This window comes from Scyliorhinus canicula, chromosome 11 (assembly GCF_902713615.1).
Source record: "Scyliorhinus canicula chromosome 11, sScyCan1.1, whole genome shotgun sequence".
Lineage (NCBI taxonomy): Eukaryota > Metazoa > Chordata > Chondrichthyes > Carcharhiniformes > Scyliorhinidae > Scyliorhinus > Scyliorhinus canicula.
The window spans coordinates 85,725,730-85,738,038 of record NC_052156.1 but is presented as its reverse complement, the minus strand read 5'-3'; the positions used below and the strand labels follow the sequence as shown (position 1 = coordinate 85,738,038).

The following is a 12,309-nucleotide window of genomic DNA, read 5'->3' as shown; positions in this document are numbered from 1 at the left end:
AAAGCTTTCTATAGGTATGTCATGAATAAAAGAATGACTAAGGTAAGAGTAGGGCCAGTCAAGGACAGTGGTGGGAAGTTGTGTGTGGAGGCTGAGGAGATAAGCGAGATACTAAATGAATACTTTTCGTCAGTATTCACTCAAGAAAAAGATAATATTGTGGAGGAGAATGCTGAGACCCAGGCTATTAGAATAGATGGCATTGAGGTGCGTAGGGAAGAAGTGTTAGCAATTCTGGACAAGGTGAAAATAGATAAGTCCCCGGGGCCAGATGGGATTTATCCTAGGATTCTCTGGGAAGCCAGGGAAGAGATTGCTGAGCCTTTGGCTTTGATTTTTAGGTCATCATTGGCTACAGGAATAGTGCTAGAGGACTGGAGGATAGCAAATGTGGTCCCTTTGTTCAAGAAGGGGAGTAGAGATAACCCCGGTAACTATAGGCCGGTGAGCCTAACGTCTGTGGTGGGTAAAGTCTTGGAGAGGATTATAAAAGATACGATTTATAATCATCTAGATAGGAATAATATGATTAGGGACAGTCAGCATGGTTTTGTGAAGGGTAGGTCATGCCTCACAAACCTTATCGAGTTCTTTGAGAAGGTGACTGAACAGGTAGACGAGGGTAGAGCAGTTGATGTGGTGTATATGGATTTCAGTAAAGCATTTGATAAGGTTCCCCACGGTCGGCTATTGCAGAAAATACGGAGGCTGGGGGTTGAGGGTGATTTAGAGATGTGGATCAGAAATTGGCTAGTTGAAAGAAGACAGAGAGTGGTAGTTGATGGGAAATGTTCAGAATGGAGTTCAGTTACGAGTGGCGTACCACAAGGATCTGTTCTGGGGCCGTTGCTGTTTGTCATTTTTATAAATGACCTAGAGGAGGGCGCAGAAGGATGGGTGAGTAAATTTGCAGACGACACTAAAGTCGGTGGAGTTGTAGACAGTGCGGAAGGATGTTGCAGGTTACAGAGGGACATAGATAAGCTGCAGAGCTGGGCTGAGAGGTGGCAAATGGAGTTTAATGTGGTGAAGTGTGAGGTGATTCACTTTGGAAAGAATAACAGAAATGCGGAATATTTGGCTAATGGTAAAATTCTTGGTAGTGTGGATGAGCAGAGGGATCTCGGTGTCCATGTACATAGATCCCTGAAAGTTGCCACCCAGGTTGATAGGGTTGTGAAGAAGGCCTATGGTGTGTTGGCCTTTATTGGAAGAGGGATTGAGTTCCGGAGCCATGAGGTCATGTTGCAGTTGTACAAAACTCTAGTACGGCCGCATTTGGAGTATTGCGTACAGTTCTGGTCGCCTCATTATAGGAAGGACGTGGAAGCTTTGGAACGGGTGCAGAGGAGATTTACCAGGATGTTGCCTGGTATGGAGGGAAAATCTTATGAGGAAAGGCTGATGGACTTGAGGTTGTTTTCGTTAGAGAGAAGGTTAAGAGGTGACCTAATAGAGGCATACAAAATGATCAGAGGGTTAGATAGGGTGGACAGCGAGAGCCTTCTCCTGCGGATGGAGGTGGCTAGCATGAGGGGACATAGCCTTAAATTGAGGGGTAATAGATATAGGACAGAGGTCAGAGGTGGGTTTTTTACGCAAAGAGTGGTGAGGCCGTGGAATGCCCTACCTGCAACAGTAGTGAACACGCCAACATTGAGGGCATTAAAAAATTTATTGGATAAGCATATGGATGATAAGGGCATAGTGTAGGTTAGATGGCCTTTAGATTTTTTCCATGTCAGTGCAACATCGAGGGCCGAAGGGCCTGTACTGCGCTGTATCGTTCTACGTTCTACAAGGTCGCAAAGTCACAGGTAAAGACAAGAGGAGAAAGCAAAGAGTGAAGATGAAGTTGAAGTGCAATTATCAGAAACGATTTTTGATCAGATGGTTGAAAAAGGACAAGAACAGGTGGAGGATGAGGCAGATATTTTTAGTTCAGGAAAATTGGTGGAATTACAACAGAAAGATATAGAAATAAAACGGATGTATCAGAAAGCATATACGGAAGAGGAATCTGAATGTATACCAGAGTGTTGGTACCGTAAAAGTGATGTCTTGATAAGAAACAGTATATGTACTGTTTACATATACAGGCGGATGAAAAGTGGGCAGAAGTTCATCAAGTAGTATTGCCAGTAGGGTATAGAAAGGAGGTGTTGCGAGTTGCACATGAGATACCAGTGGGAGGTCATTTGGGAATAAGGAAAACTCAAGCTAAAATCCAGAAACATTTTTATTGGCCTGGCCTACATAAAGATGTAGTTAAATTTTATCAATCATGTCACACATGTCAAGTGATAGGGAAACCTCAAGCAGTATCTGACTTTAAAGAGAAATGCTGAGGCGTAGGGAAATGGGCGGATCATGCAGAGACCTTCTTGTTGAAAGAGACTGTCAATCGAGAAGGATTTCAGTTGGAGGAAGAAGAACAAAAATGGACTATATTAGTGTCCCTGTTTGAGTGTGTTGTTTTTTTTTAAACAAAAAAGTATATTTCCTGTGTGCATTTCTGTAAGTATAGTGAAAAGGTGAAAAATGAAACCATCTTGAAGTTGATGGTTTATAATTTTTTCTTGGGGGGAGGTGTCATGTGAGAGTACGTTTAAGAAATGGGTGTTTATAAATGGGTGTGTATATAAATATCTGTAGTGAGAGTACCTTTAAAAAATGGGTGTTTATTACTGCAGTGATGTCAGAGAGTGGGTGGAGCTGGGATGTCTGTCAGCTTTTTACTTTTGTTTTTGAACAGGCTGCAAGGTGTGATTTCGTTTCATTTTCAGTGTTGGAGCTGAAGCCAGACCAAGCAGGTGTACCACTGTTCACTCTGCCATCAAAAGACTATCTCTTGATCATTTGGTGAATTCAGAATTATAAATGAAAATGAAAATGAAAATTGCTTATTGTCACGAGTAGGCTTCAATGAAGTTGCTGTGAAAAGCCCCTAGTCGCCACATTCCGGCGCCTGTTCGGGGAGCCTGTTACGGGAATCGAACCATGCTGCTGGCCTGCTTGGTCTGCTTTCAAAGCCAGCGATTTAGCCCAGTGTGCTAAACAGCCCCTGTTCTCAGTCGTGAAGTTGAGCCTGATATTTTTCTGTTTTGAAGGTTTTTTAAGTCTTACGGATGTTAAAAGGAAAGCTTAAATCATTACTTAGTGTTATATTCTTTGGGGGTTGTATTTGAATTGATGGTTGCTAAGACGTTCACTATATGTTTTAAAAATGTTAACTTGAGTTCATAGAATAAACATTGTTTTAATTTAAAAGTACTGTAAAGCTCCGTTTGTACCACACCTGTAGAGTGGGCCGTGTGCTCCCCATACCACAATCTATTAAAAGTTGTGGGTCAGTGAACTGATAAACTTTGGGGTTCTCTAAATCCTGGCCCATAACAAATGTGTAGATGGCTGGTTTGATCTCCAACTTCGCATGGAACTCTGGGTTGCTGATCATGGAGTTGATTAGTTGTAGGGTTTTCACAAAGCACACTGTGTCATAGAAATACGATAAGTCCACAAAGACAGTTCCTGTTTTTAGGTCTTTCTAAAAGCTGGCCTCTACATGTGAGGCGCAGTTGCAGCCTGTGTGAACGCCTGCTTATTGTAAGGTGGAGGGGCATCGCTACTTCCAGGGTGAGACTCAGTTTGTTTAGTAGGAGGCATTCAAGGACCTGATATATAATTGAGAGCGTTGCAATGGGTGGGAACTAAGTACCGTTGAATGATTTTCCTGGCTTGTCAATGGCCACTATCTTGGCCGGGTGCCTGCGCACATTGTGCATTCATCTGCAAACATCCCCATTCTGATCATATGTTGGAAGGAAGGTCATTGATGAAGCAGCTGAAAATGGTTGGGTCTAGGATGCTCCCCTGAGGAACTCCTGCAGTAATGTACTGGAGCTGAGATGATTAACCTCCAACAACCACAACCATCTTCCTTTGTGCTGGGTATGATCTAACCAGTGGAGAGTTTTCTCAAATTTTCCCATTGACTCCAGTTTTGCTAGGGGTCCTTCATGCCATACTCGGTGAAATGCTGCTTTGATGTCAAGGTAAGTCATTCTCACCTCACCTCTGGAGTTCAGCTCTTTTGTCCAAATTTGAACCAAGGCTGTAATGAGGTCAGGATTTGAGTGGTATTGTTGAACACAAACTGAGCATGAATGAGCAGATTATTACTAAGCAAGTACTGTTTGATAGCACTGTTGATGACCCCTTCCATCACCTTACTGATCGTGAGTAGACTTGAAAGGACAATTATTAGTCGGATTGGATTTGTCCTACTTTTTGTGTGCAGGACATACCTGGAAAATTTTCTACATTGCCGCTTAATTATCCTGGAACAGCTTGGCCAAGGGCTTGGCAAGTCCTGGAGCACATGTCTTCAGTACTATTTCCGGAATATTGTCAGGACCCATAGTCTTCACAGTATCCAGTGCCTTTAGCCGTTTCTTGATAATACAGGGATTGAATCAAAATGGCTGAAGACTGACATCTGTGATGCTGGGAACTTCCAGAAGAGGCCGAGATGGATCATCCACTTGGCATTTCTGGCTCAAGATTGCTGCCTTATCTTTTGCACTGATGCGCCGGTTGTGGAATTGCTTAGCTCTGTCTAGCTCTGTCTAGGGCAGCACGGTAGCGCAAGTGGCTAGCACTGTGGCTTCACAACGCCAGGGTCCCAGGTTCGATTCCCCGCTGGGTTACTGTCTGTGCGGAGTCTGCACGTTCTCCCCGGGTCTGTGTGGGTTTCCTGTGGGTGCTCCGGTTTCCTCCCACAGTCCAAAGATGTGCAGGTTAGGTGGATTGGCCAGACTAAATTGCCCTTACTGTCCAAATAAGGTTAGGGAGATTATTGGGTTACAGGGATGGGGGGAAGTGAGGGCTTAAGTGGGTCGGTGCAGACTCGATGGGCTGAATGGCCTCCTTCTGCACTGTATGTTCCATGTTCTATTACTTGTTGCTTATGCTGTTTGGAACACAAGTAGTCCTGTTTTGTAGCTTCACCAGGTTGACATCTAATTTTTAGGTACGCCTGATGCTCTCCTGGTATGCACTCCTGCACTCTTCATTGAACCAGGGTTGATCCCTGGCTTGCTGGTAATGTAGAGAGGGACCATGAGGTTCCGGATTGTGGATTCTGCTACTGCTGATTGTCCACAATGCCGCATGGTTGCCCAGTCTTAGGTTACTAGATCTGTTCAAAATCTATCCCATTCAGAAAAATAGGAGTGCCATGCAACATGATGGAGGGTATCCTCATCTCCACAAGGACGGTGCGATGGTTACTCCTATTGATACTGTCATAGACAAATGCATCTGCAGCAGGCAGGTTGGGGAAAATGAGGTCAAGTATGTTTTTCCTCAGGTTGGTTCTTTCACCACCTCCAACAGACGCAGTCTAGTAGTTATGTCCTATATGTCTGTGATAGTGCTACTGAGCCACTCTTGGTGATGGATATTGAAGTCCCCCACCCATTTTGCGCCTTTGCAACCCTCAGTGCACCTTCCAATGGGTATTCAACATGGAGGAGTACTGATTCATCAGCTGAGGGGTGGGTTGTGGTACATGGCAATCAGCAGTAGTTTTCCTTGATGCCTTGAAACTTCATAGGGTCTGGATCAATTGCTTAGGGCACCTTCCCAACTGTATACCATGGTGCCGCAACTTCTGCTGGGTTTGTTCTGCCGGTGGTGGTTTCTGGGACATTATCTCTCAGGTATGATTCCGTGTGTACAACTCAACCAGCACGTTGCTTCACTAGTTTGTGAGACAGCTCTTACAATTTTGGCACAAGCACCCAGATGTTAGCAAGGAGGACTTTGCAGGGTTGACAGTACTGAGGTGCCATTATAATTTCCAGGTGGTCTGTCCTGTTTCGTTCCTTTGAGGTTTTTGATACAACAAATGGTTTTTTACGACAATCGACAATGCTTTCATGGTCATCATCAGACTTTTAAATACAGATATTAAAAAAAAATTGAATTCCACCACCTGCCATGGTGGGATTCACGAAGAAGGTGTTTGGGGCCATCCTCGACTTGGACATACACGAACTGATTGTGGGGTGGGGGGGCGACTGGAACTTGGTGCAGGAGCCATGGTTGGACAAATCACGGCCGCGCTCGCTGGTCCCATCAGGGGGGGGCGAAGGCACTGGCTGGGCTAATGGTGGAAATGGGACGGGTGGACCCTTGGAGGTTTCTGCACCCAAGGGAACAGGAGTACTCGTTTTTCTCAGCTGTCTATCAGGTATACTCGCGGATCGACTTTTTTGTGGTGGGGAAGGCTTTGCTGGCTGGGTTTAAGGGGTCGGAATACTCGGCAATTGCAGGGTCAGATCATGCTCCGGATTGGGGGGGATATGGTACCGGAGAAAGGGGTAGCGCAGAGGCCGGGGTGGAAATTGAATGTGGGAATTTTGGGGAACCAAGTGTTCTGTGAGAAAATTGAAAAGGTAATTAAGGAATATGTAGGTTTCAACAAACGGGTGAGGTGTCGAAGGCAGTTGTCTGGGAGGCTCTAAAGGCGGTGGTGAGGGTGAGGTAATTTTGTTTAAGGCCAGGATGGACAAAGAGGAGAGGTTGGAGCGGCAGAGGGTAATAGATGAGATGTTGGAGGTAGATAGAAGCCTTGCAGAAGATGGGGACCCAGCGAAGCTAGAAAAGAGGAAGGAACTACAGGCAAGCTTCGACCGACTGTCTACCACGAAGGCGGTGCGCCAACTGAGAAGAGAAAGGGGTGCAGTTTATGAACATGGAGATAAGGTGTATGTTCGCAGGTCAGCTCCGGGGGAAGCAGTGGCGAGGGAAATTCTTCAAGCGAGGGATAGGGCAGGGAAGTTGGTGGTGGCTCCGGAGCTGATTGAAAAGGTTTTTGAGGAGTTTTATGAGAGGTTGTCCAGGTCAGAGCCACCTGGGGGAGACCGTGAGATGCAGGAATGGGTTGGAGTACCCGAGGTTAGGGGAGGGGGACAGGGCTACATTAGAAGGAGCAATAGTGGAGCAGGAGATAAAGGATGCGATTGGGAGGATGCAGTCGGGGAAGGTGGCAGGGCCGGATGGGTTTCCGGTGGAATATTATAAAAAATTCAAGGAGAAGCTGGCGGCCCTGATGGTGGGGATGTTTGAAGAGGCGATAGGGAAGGGGGTGTTGCCACAAACTTTGGGGCAGGCATCGATTTCACTGCTGCTAAAAAAAGATAAGGATCCGACGAGTGTGGGTCGTATAGGCCCATATCACCTCGGAATGTGGACGCAAAAGTATTGACGAAGGTACTGGCGGGGTAGGCTGGAGGAGTGCCTCCCGAAGGTGATAGGTGAGGATCAGACGGGGTTCGTGAGAGGGAGGCAGCTCTTTTCGAACATTAGGAAGGTATTGAACGTCGTTATGGCACCGGCGGAAGGGAAAGGAAATAGAGGTGGTTGTGGCATTGGACGCCGAGAAGACGTTTGACCGGGTAGAATGGGGGTACTTGATGGCAGTTCTGGAGGGGTTTGGGATTGGACCAAGATTTGTGAACTGGGTAAAGCTATTATATAAGGAGCCGAAGGCGAGTGTCCGCACGAACAACATCAGCTCGAGATACTTTTCTCTCCACCGTGGGACGAGGCAGGCATGTCCTATGTCCCACCTGCTGTTTGCACTTGCGATTGAACCATTGGCCATCGCATTGAGAAGTTCGGGAGCATGGAAAGATATAGTGCGGGGGGGATAGAGCATAGGGTGTCCTTATATGCCGACGACTTGCTGTTATACTTGTCGGAATCGAGTATGTCGATAAGGGGAATATTGGAGCTACTTCGAGTATTTGGGTCTTTCTCGGGGTACAAGCTAAATCTAGACAAGAGTGAGTATTTTGTGGTGTCTCGGCCGGGGGTGGGGGCAGGGGTGGGGGGGCTGACATTCCGTAGGGCAGGGACTCACTTCAGGTACAACATCTCTAGTTTGGTGGGGAGAGTGAAAGCCGATTTGGCAAGGTGGGATGGTCTCCCTCTGTCACTGGCAGATCGGGTACAGGCGGTTAAAATGAATGTGTTGCTGCGATTTCTGTTTCTTTTTCAATGCCTGCCAATTTTCCTGCCAAAGGCTTTTTCAGTGAGATTTAGGGAAGGATTACCTCGTTCAAATGGGGAGGGAAGGTGGCCAGAGTTAGAAAGGTGCTGCTACAGAGGGGAAGGCAGGCAGGGGATTTGGGTCTTCCGAACCTGATGTATTACTACTGGGCGGTGAATGTGGAGAAGGTGCGGAGCTGGGTCAGAGGGGTTGATTCCCAGTGGGCCAGAATGGAGGGGAGTTTGTGCAGGGGGTCAGGACTGAAAGCACTAGCAACAGTGCCGCTCCAGATAGCTCTGGGGAAGTACTCAGGGAGTCCAGTATTAATAGCTTCATTGAGAATTTGGAGGCAGTTTCGCCAACACTTCGGGTTGGGGGCAGGGTCAAGGGAAATGCCGATTCGGGGGAACCACAGATTTGAGCCAGGGAGGTGGGATGGAAGTTTGCAGAAATGGGAGGAGAAGGGGATTAAGACGCTAAAAGATTTGTTTCGTAGGGGTCGGTTTGCAGGACTGAAGGAGCTGGAAGCGAAGTATGGGCTGGAGCAGGGAGAAATGTTTAGATACATGCAGGTTCGAGATTTTGCCAGAAAGTAAATACAGAGCTTCCTGGAGGAACCGGCCTCCACATTGCTGGAGGAGGTGCTGACGACAGGGGGACTGGAGAAGGGGGTAGTGTCAGCGGTTTACGGAGCTATTTTGGAAGAGGAGAAGGCGCCGCTAGAAGGGATCAAGGCAAAGTGGGAGGAAGAGTTGGGAGAGGTTATGGAGGAGGGGTTCTGGTGTGAGGTGCTCCGGAGAGTAAATGCCTCCACCTCGTGTGCGAGGTTGGAGCTGATACAGCTGAAGGTGGTATACAGAGCACACCTCACGAGGACGAGGGTGAGCCGATTCTTGAAGGAGTAGAAGATGTGTGTGAGCGTTGCGGGGGGAACCCCGCTAATCACGTTCATATGTTTTGGTCCTGTCCAAAGCTACGGGATTACTGGAAGGAGATTTTTAGGGTAATCCCGGGTCCCCGGGAGGCCATATTCGGGGTGTCGGACCAGCCAGGGTTGGAAACGGGGACAGAGGGAGATATCGTAGCCTTCACCTCGTTGATCGCCCAAAGGCAGATCCTGTTGTGATGTAGAGCAGCCTCTCCACCCTGTGCCCCGGCGTGGCGGAATTCTGTTGGAATTCTGACTCTTGAGAAGGTTAAGTTTGAACTAAGGGGAAGGACGGAGGGGTTCTACAATTCATGGGCATTATTCATCATGCACTTTCAAGAACTGGATAACATCGAACATTAGTTGTGGGGGGTGGGTGGGAGGGTTGGGGGGAGGGGGGTGGTGTGCATTAAGGGTGACTATGGGTGATTCCTGATTTCCTTTTGTCATTTGTTTCTGTAAACATGCGGGCTGATGTTTGGGGGTTTGGTCGGAGAATGGGATAGTTGTTATTGATATGGGGATTGACATATTTGTTGCTGATTATTGTTTATTGTTGGTGGGTGTAAATTTGGGAGAAAATGTGAAATAGAGGAGAATAAAAATATTTTATAAAAAAAGAAACTATCATTCGCCACTTCTTTTAACACCTTAGAATGAAGACCATCAGGATTGGGACTTGTTAAATGTTTGCCACTGCATCTCTATTAACCTGTCCCTACATTCAATTTGCCAGTTCACTTTATCTAGCCCTGTTTTTATGACTTCATAAATGCCCTTATTTAAAATATTAGTCTTTGAATCGCTCTTCCCTCCCTAAAACTGAACGTCAAATGTAATCATATTATGATCGCTGCTACGTAGGTGAGTCTTCACTGTAAGGTCCTTACTTTAACAAGGCTCAGGGAGTCCAAAGTAAGAAAAAGCAAAAAAGATTTCCCAGTGTCTTGGCCAATATTTTCCCTCAATCGGAATAATTATAAGTAGATTATTTGGACATTGTCCCTTTGCATTTGTGGGAGTTTCCTGTTTGCAAATTGGCTGCCATGTTTGTCACATTACAACAGTGACTACATTTCAACAGTGCTTCATTGGCTGTTAAGTGGGTTAGGTTGTCCAGGGATTATAAAAAGCATCATAAATGCAAGCCTTTCTTTCTTTAACTGAGTTCTTATGTGATGTCTATTTTCGTAGTATTATCTAGTTATTAATACCAAATTAACTAGAAGAGACATCTGTGAACATTTAGAATCGGATTACTGAATTCAAGGATGCAATTACATATAGGGATATTAAATGGAAATACCCTGTTAGAAATAAAAGAAGATTCTCCCCAGATTTCTTCCCTTTCCTATATAAAAGGCCATAACCATTACAGTCCCAAAAGCACCAAGTCATCCTTTGGCACCTTACCCAAGTGGTCATTCATTACGTGTAAGCATCAGCAGTGAGTGCCAGTAAACTGTTCAATAAGGCAAGGTTGAACCTGATGTTGTTCTCTCACACACTATCCCGCATGCATGCACATTTCATAGAGGACCACTACAAAGTGATCAGGAATAGGAACCAGGAAGAATGTTCCCTCTCTGTACTCGGGTCATTGATGCTGAGTGCAGTATCCTAATCATCATTCTATACTGAGATCAGCTTAGACAGTGATTGATGACTTAGCCAGGTTTCACAGTAGTCAGAGCTGTTAACAATTGAATGGCCGTGTTTAAAAAAAAGATTTGAATTAAAACACTAATAAGAAGATCCAGTGCATTCTTCAAATAAACTCGATGGAATAACTTACTGGCTTTTTACTGGTTAGAAGCGTTGTCAGCAAATATGACATTCGGATGGTGTCCTGGGTTGGAATGATGATGTCAGAATAATTGGTTTCTGGTGCGATTTCCACTTCTGCTTCAGATGACAACCAGCTAACCCATTGGATCTGTAGTATAAACCAGAATAATCAGGCAGCACAAGTATATTAATCACACGTTCTATAAAAATGCTGGTTTATATCATAGTCAGTTACTCAGTAACAAAGCAAATTATCTGTAATACACGTATAAGCACACGGTAAAATATATGCAAAAAAAGTCTAATAAGAGTTTTTGGATAGCAAAATGAGAATGACTATGAAAAAGTTAAATAAGAAACCAGTTCCTGGAAGGGCTCTTTTGTGTTTTAATTTCTCTGTCTAACTGAGAGGACGGGTAGGGGGGTGGTGGTGGTGGAAATCTATTCCTTGACATCGGTTAATGTAAACCTTAGTCCTCAGATTTAATTCACTGTCGTGAGGTACTGAAGGTTGTCTGTTGCACTTCAAACTCGCCCTTACAAGAGTCAGCACTTCTGGAGAGCTGTGAAGAAAACTGACAGTAAAAAGAGGTAATTTTAAAAACGCATTCCTATACGGGGTGTGATCGTTGCTAGTTAGCATTTATTGCCCAGCTTGAATTTCCTTGAGAAGGTGGTGGTGAGTCGTCTCCTTAAACCACTTCAGTCCATGTGGTATAGGTACATCCATTGAGCTGTCAGAAAGGGACTTTCTCAGTGGAAATTACATTTATATTCCTTCAACTTCATTATCCCTTAAACAACAAACATTTCATTCAATTACATAATCCCTTATAAAAACAAGCATTGGAATTTACTGTTGCACTTCAAAGAGTCCATAACCACTCAGAACTGTCAGTCAAACTGAAATGGCAGACACCCGACTGTGAAATGGACCAGCAGCATTAGTCCAGTAATGGAAACCTCAAGGTTTATGTCAATAGACAGGGTGAAACAGCAAGCAATCATTTTTAAAAAAACACTCCAGTTATTTCAAAGAGTATAGGAATTTGAAATGCTTTGACACCTTTTTGACAGCTCCTTTTGACAGTTCAGATTGACATGTTTGACAGTAGTTTTTGACAATTCCAATTAGTTTATCTACTTTTTACACACATTCATGCTTACTTTTAACAAATACAAAGTCACTATACCTCTTGGCCCCCAAACAAATCCACAAAGTTCAAATCTGCGCCTATCAGGTATAATCGGTACACATTGGGACAGTTCTGCACTGTAAATTCTATGTAATCTATGTAATCTATGAGAACGGGCTCAGGTCAGGATTTGGACAGGCACATTTCCCAGAAGCAGCTGCCTCAGCGAAACATGTTTGTGCAAATCGTGACCTGAAACCACTCTTGCCCTTACAAAAATAGTGGGCGGGATTCTACGTCGGCCACCTCCGGAATTGGGACGCAATTGGGCAGAGAATCAGTTTTGACGCCAAAATCGTGTTGGCTGCCGATTTCACGCCAAATTGCAATTCTCCGAT

General features: G+C 45.2%; 1 protein-coding gene across 1 annotated transcript in view; it reads right to left on the bottom strand.

Annotated features, from left to right (window-relative positions):
• Window positions 1-12,309, bottom strand: part of dnah1 (dynein, axonemal, heavy chain 1) — a 995,196-nt gene that overhangs the window by 454,050 nt on the left and 528,837 nt on the right. The window contains 1 exon segment of the mRNA XM_038812191.1: window positions 10,783-10,923. Within this exon segment, the coding sequence (XP_038668119.1) occupies window positions 10,783-10,923 (141 nt within the window).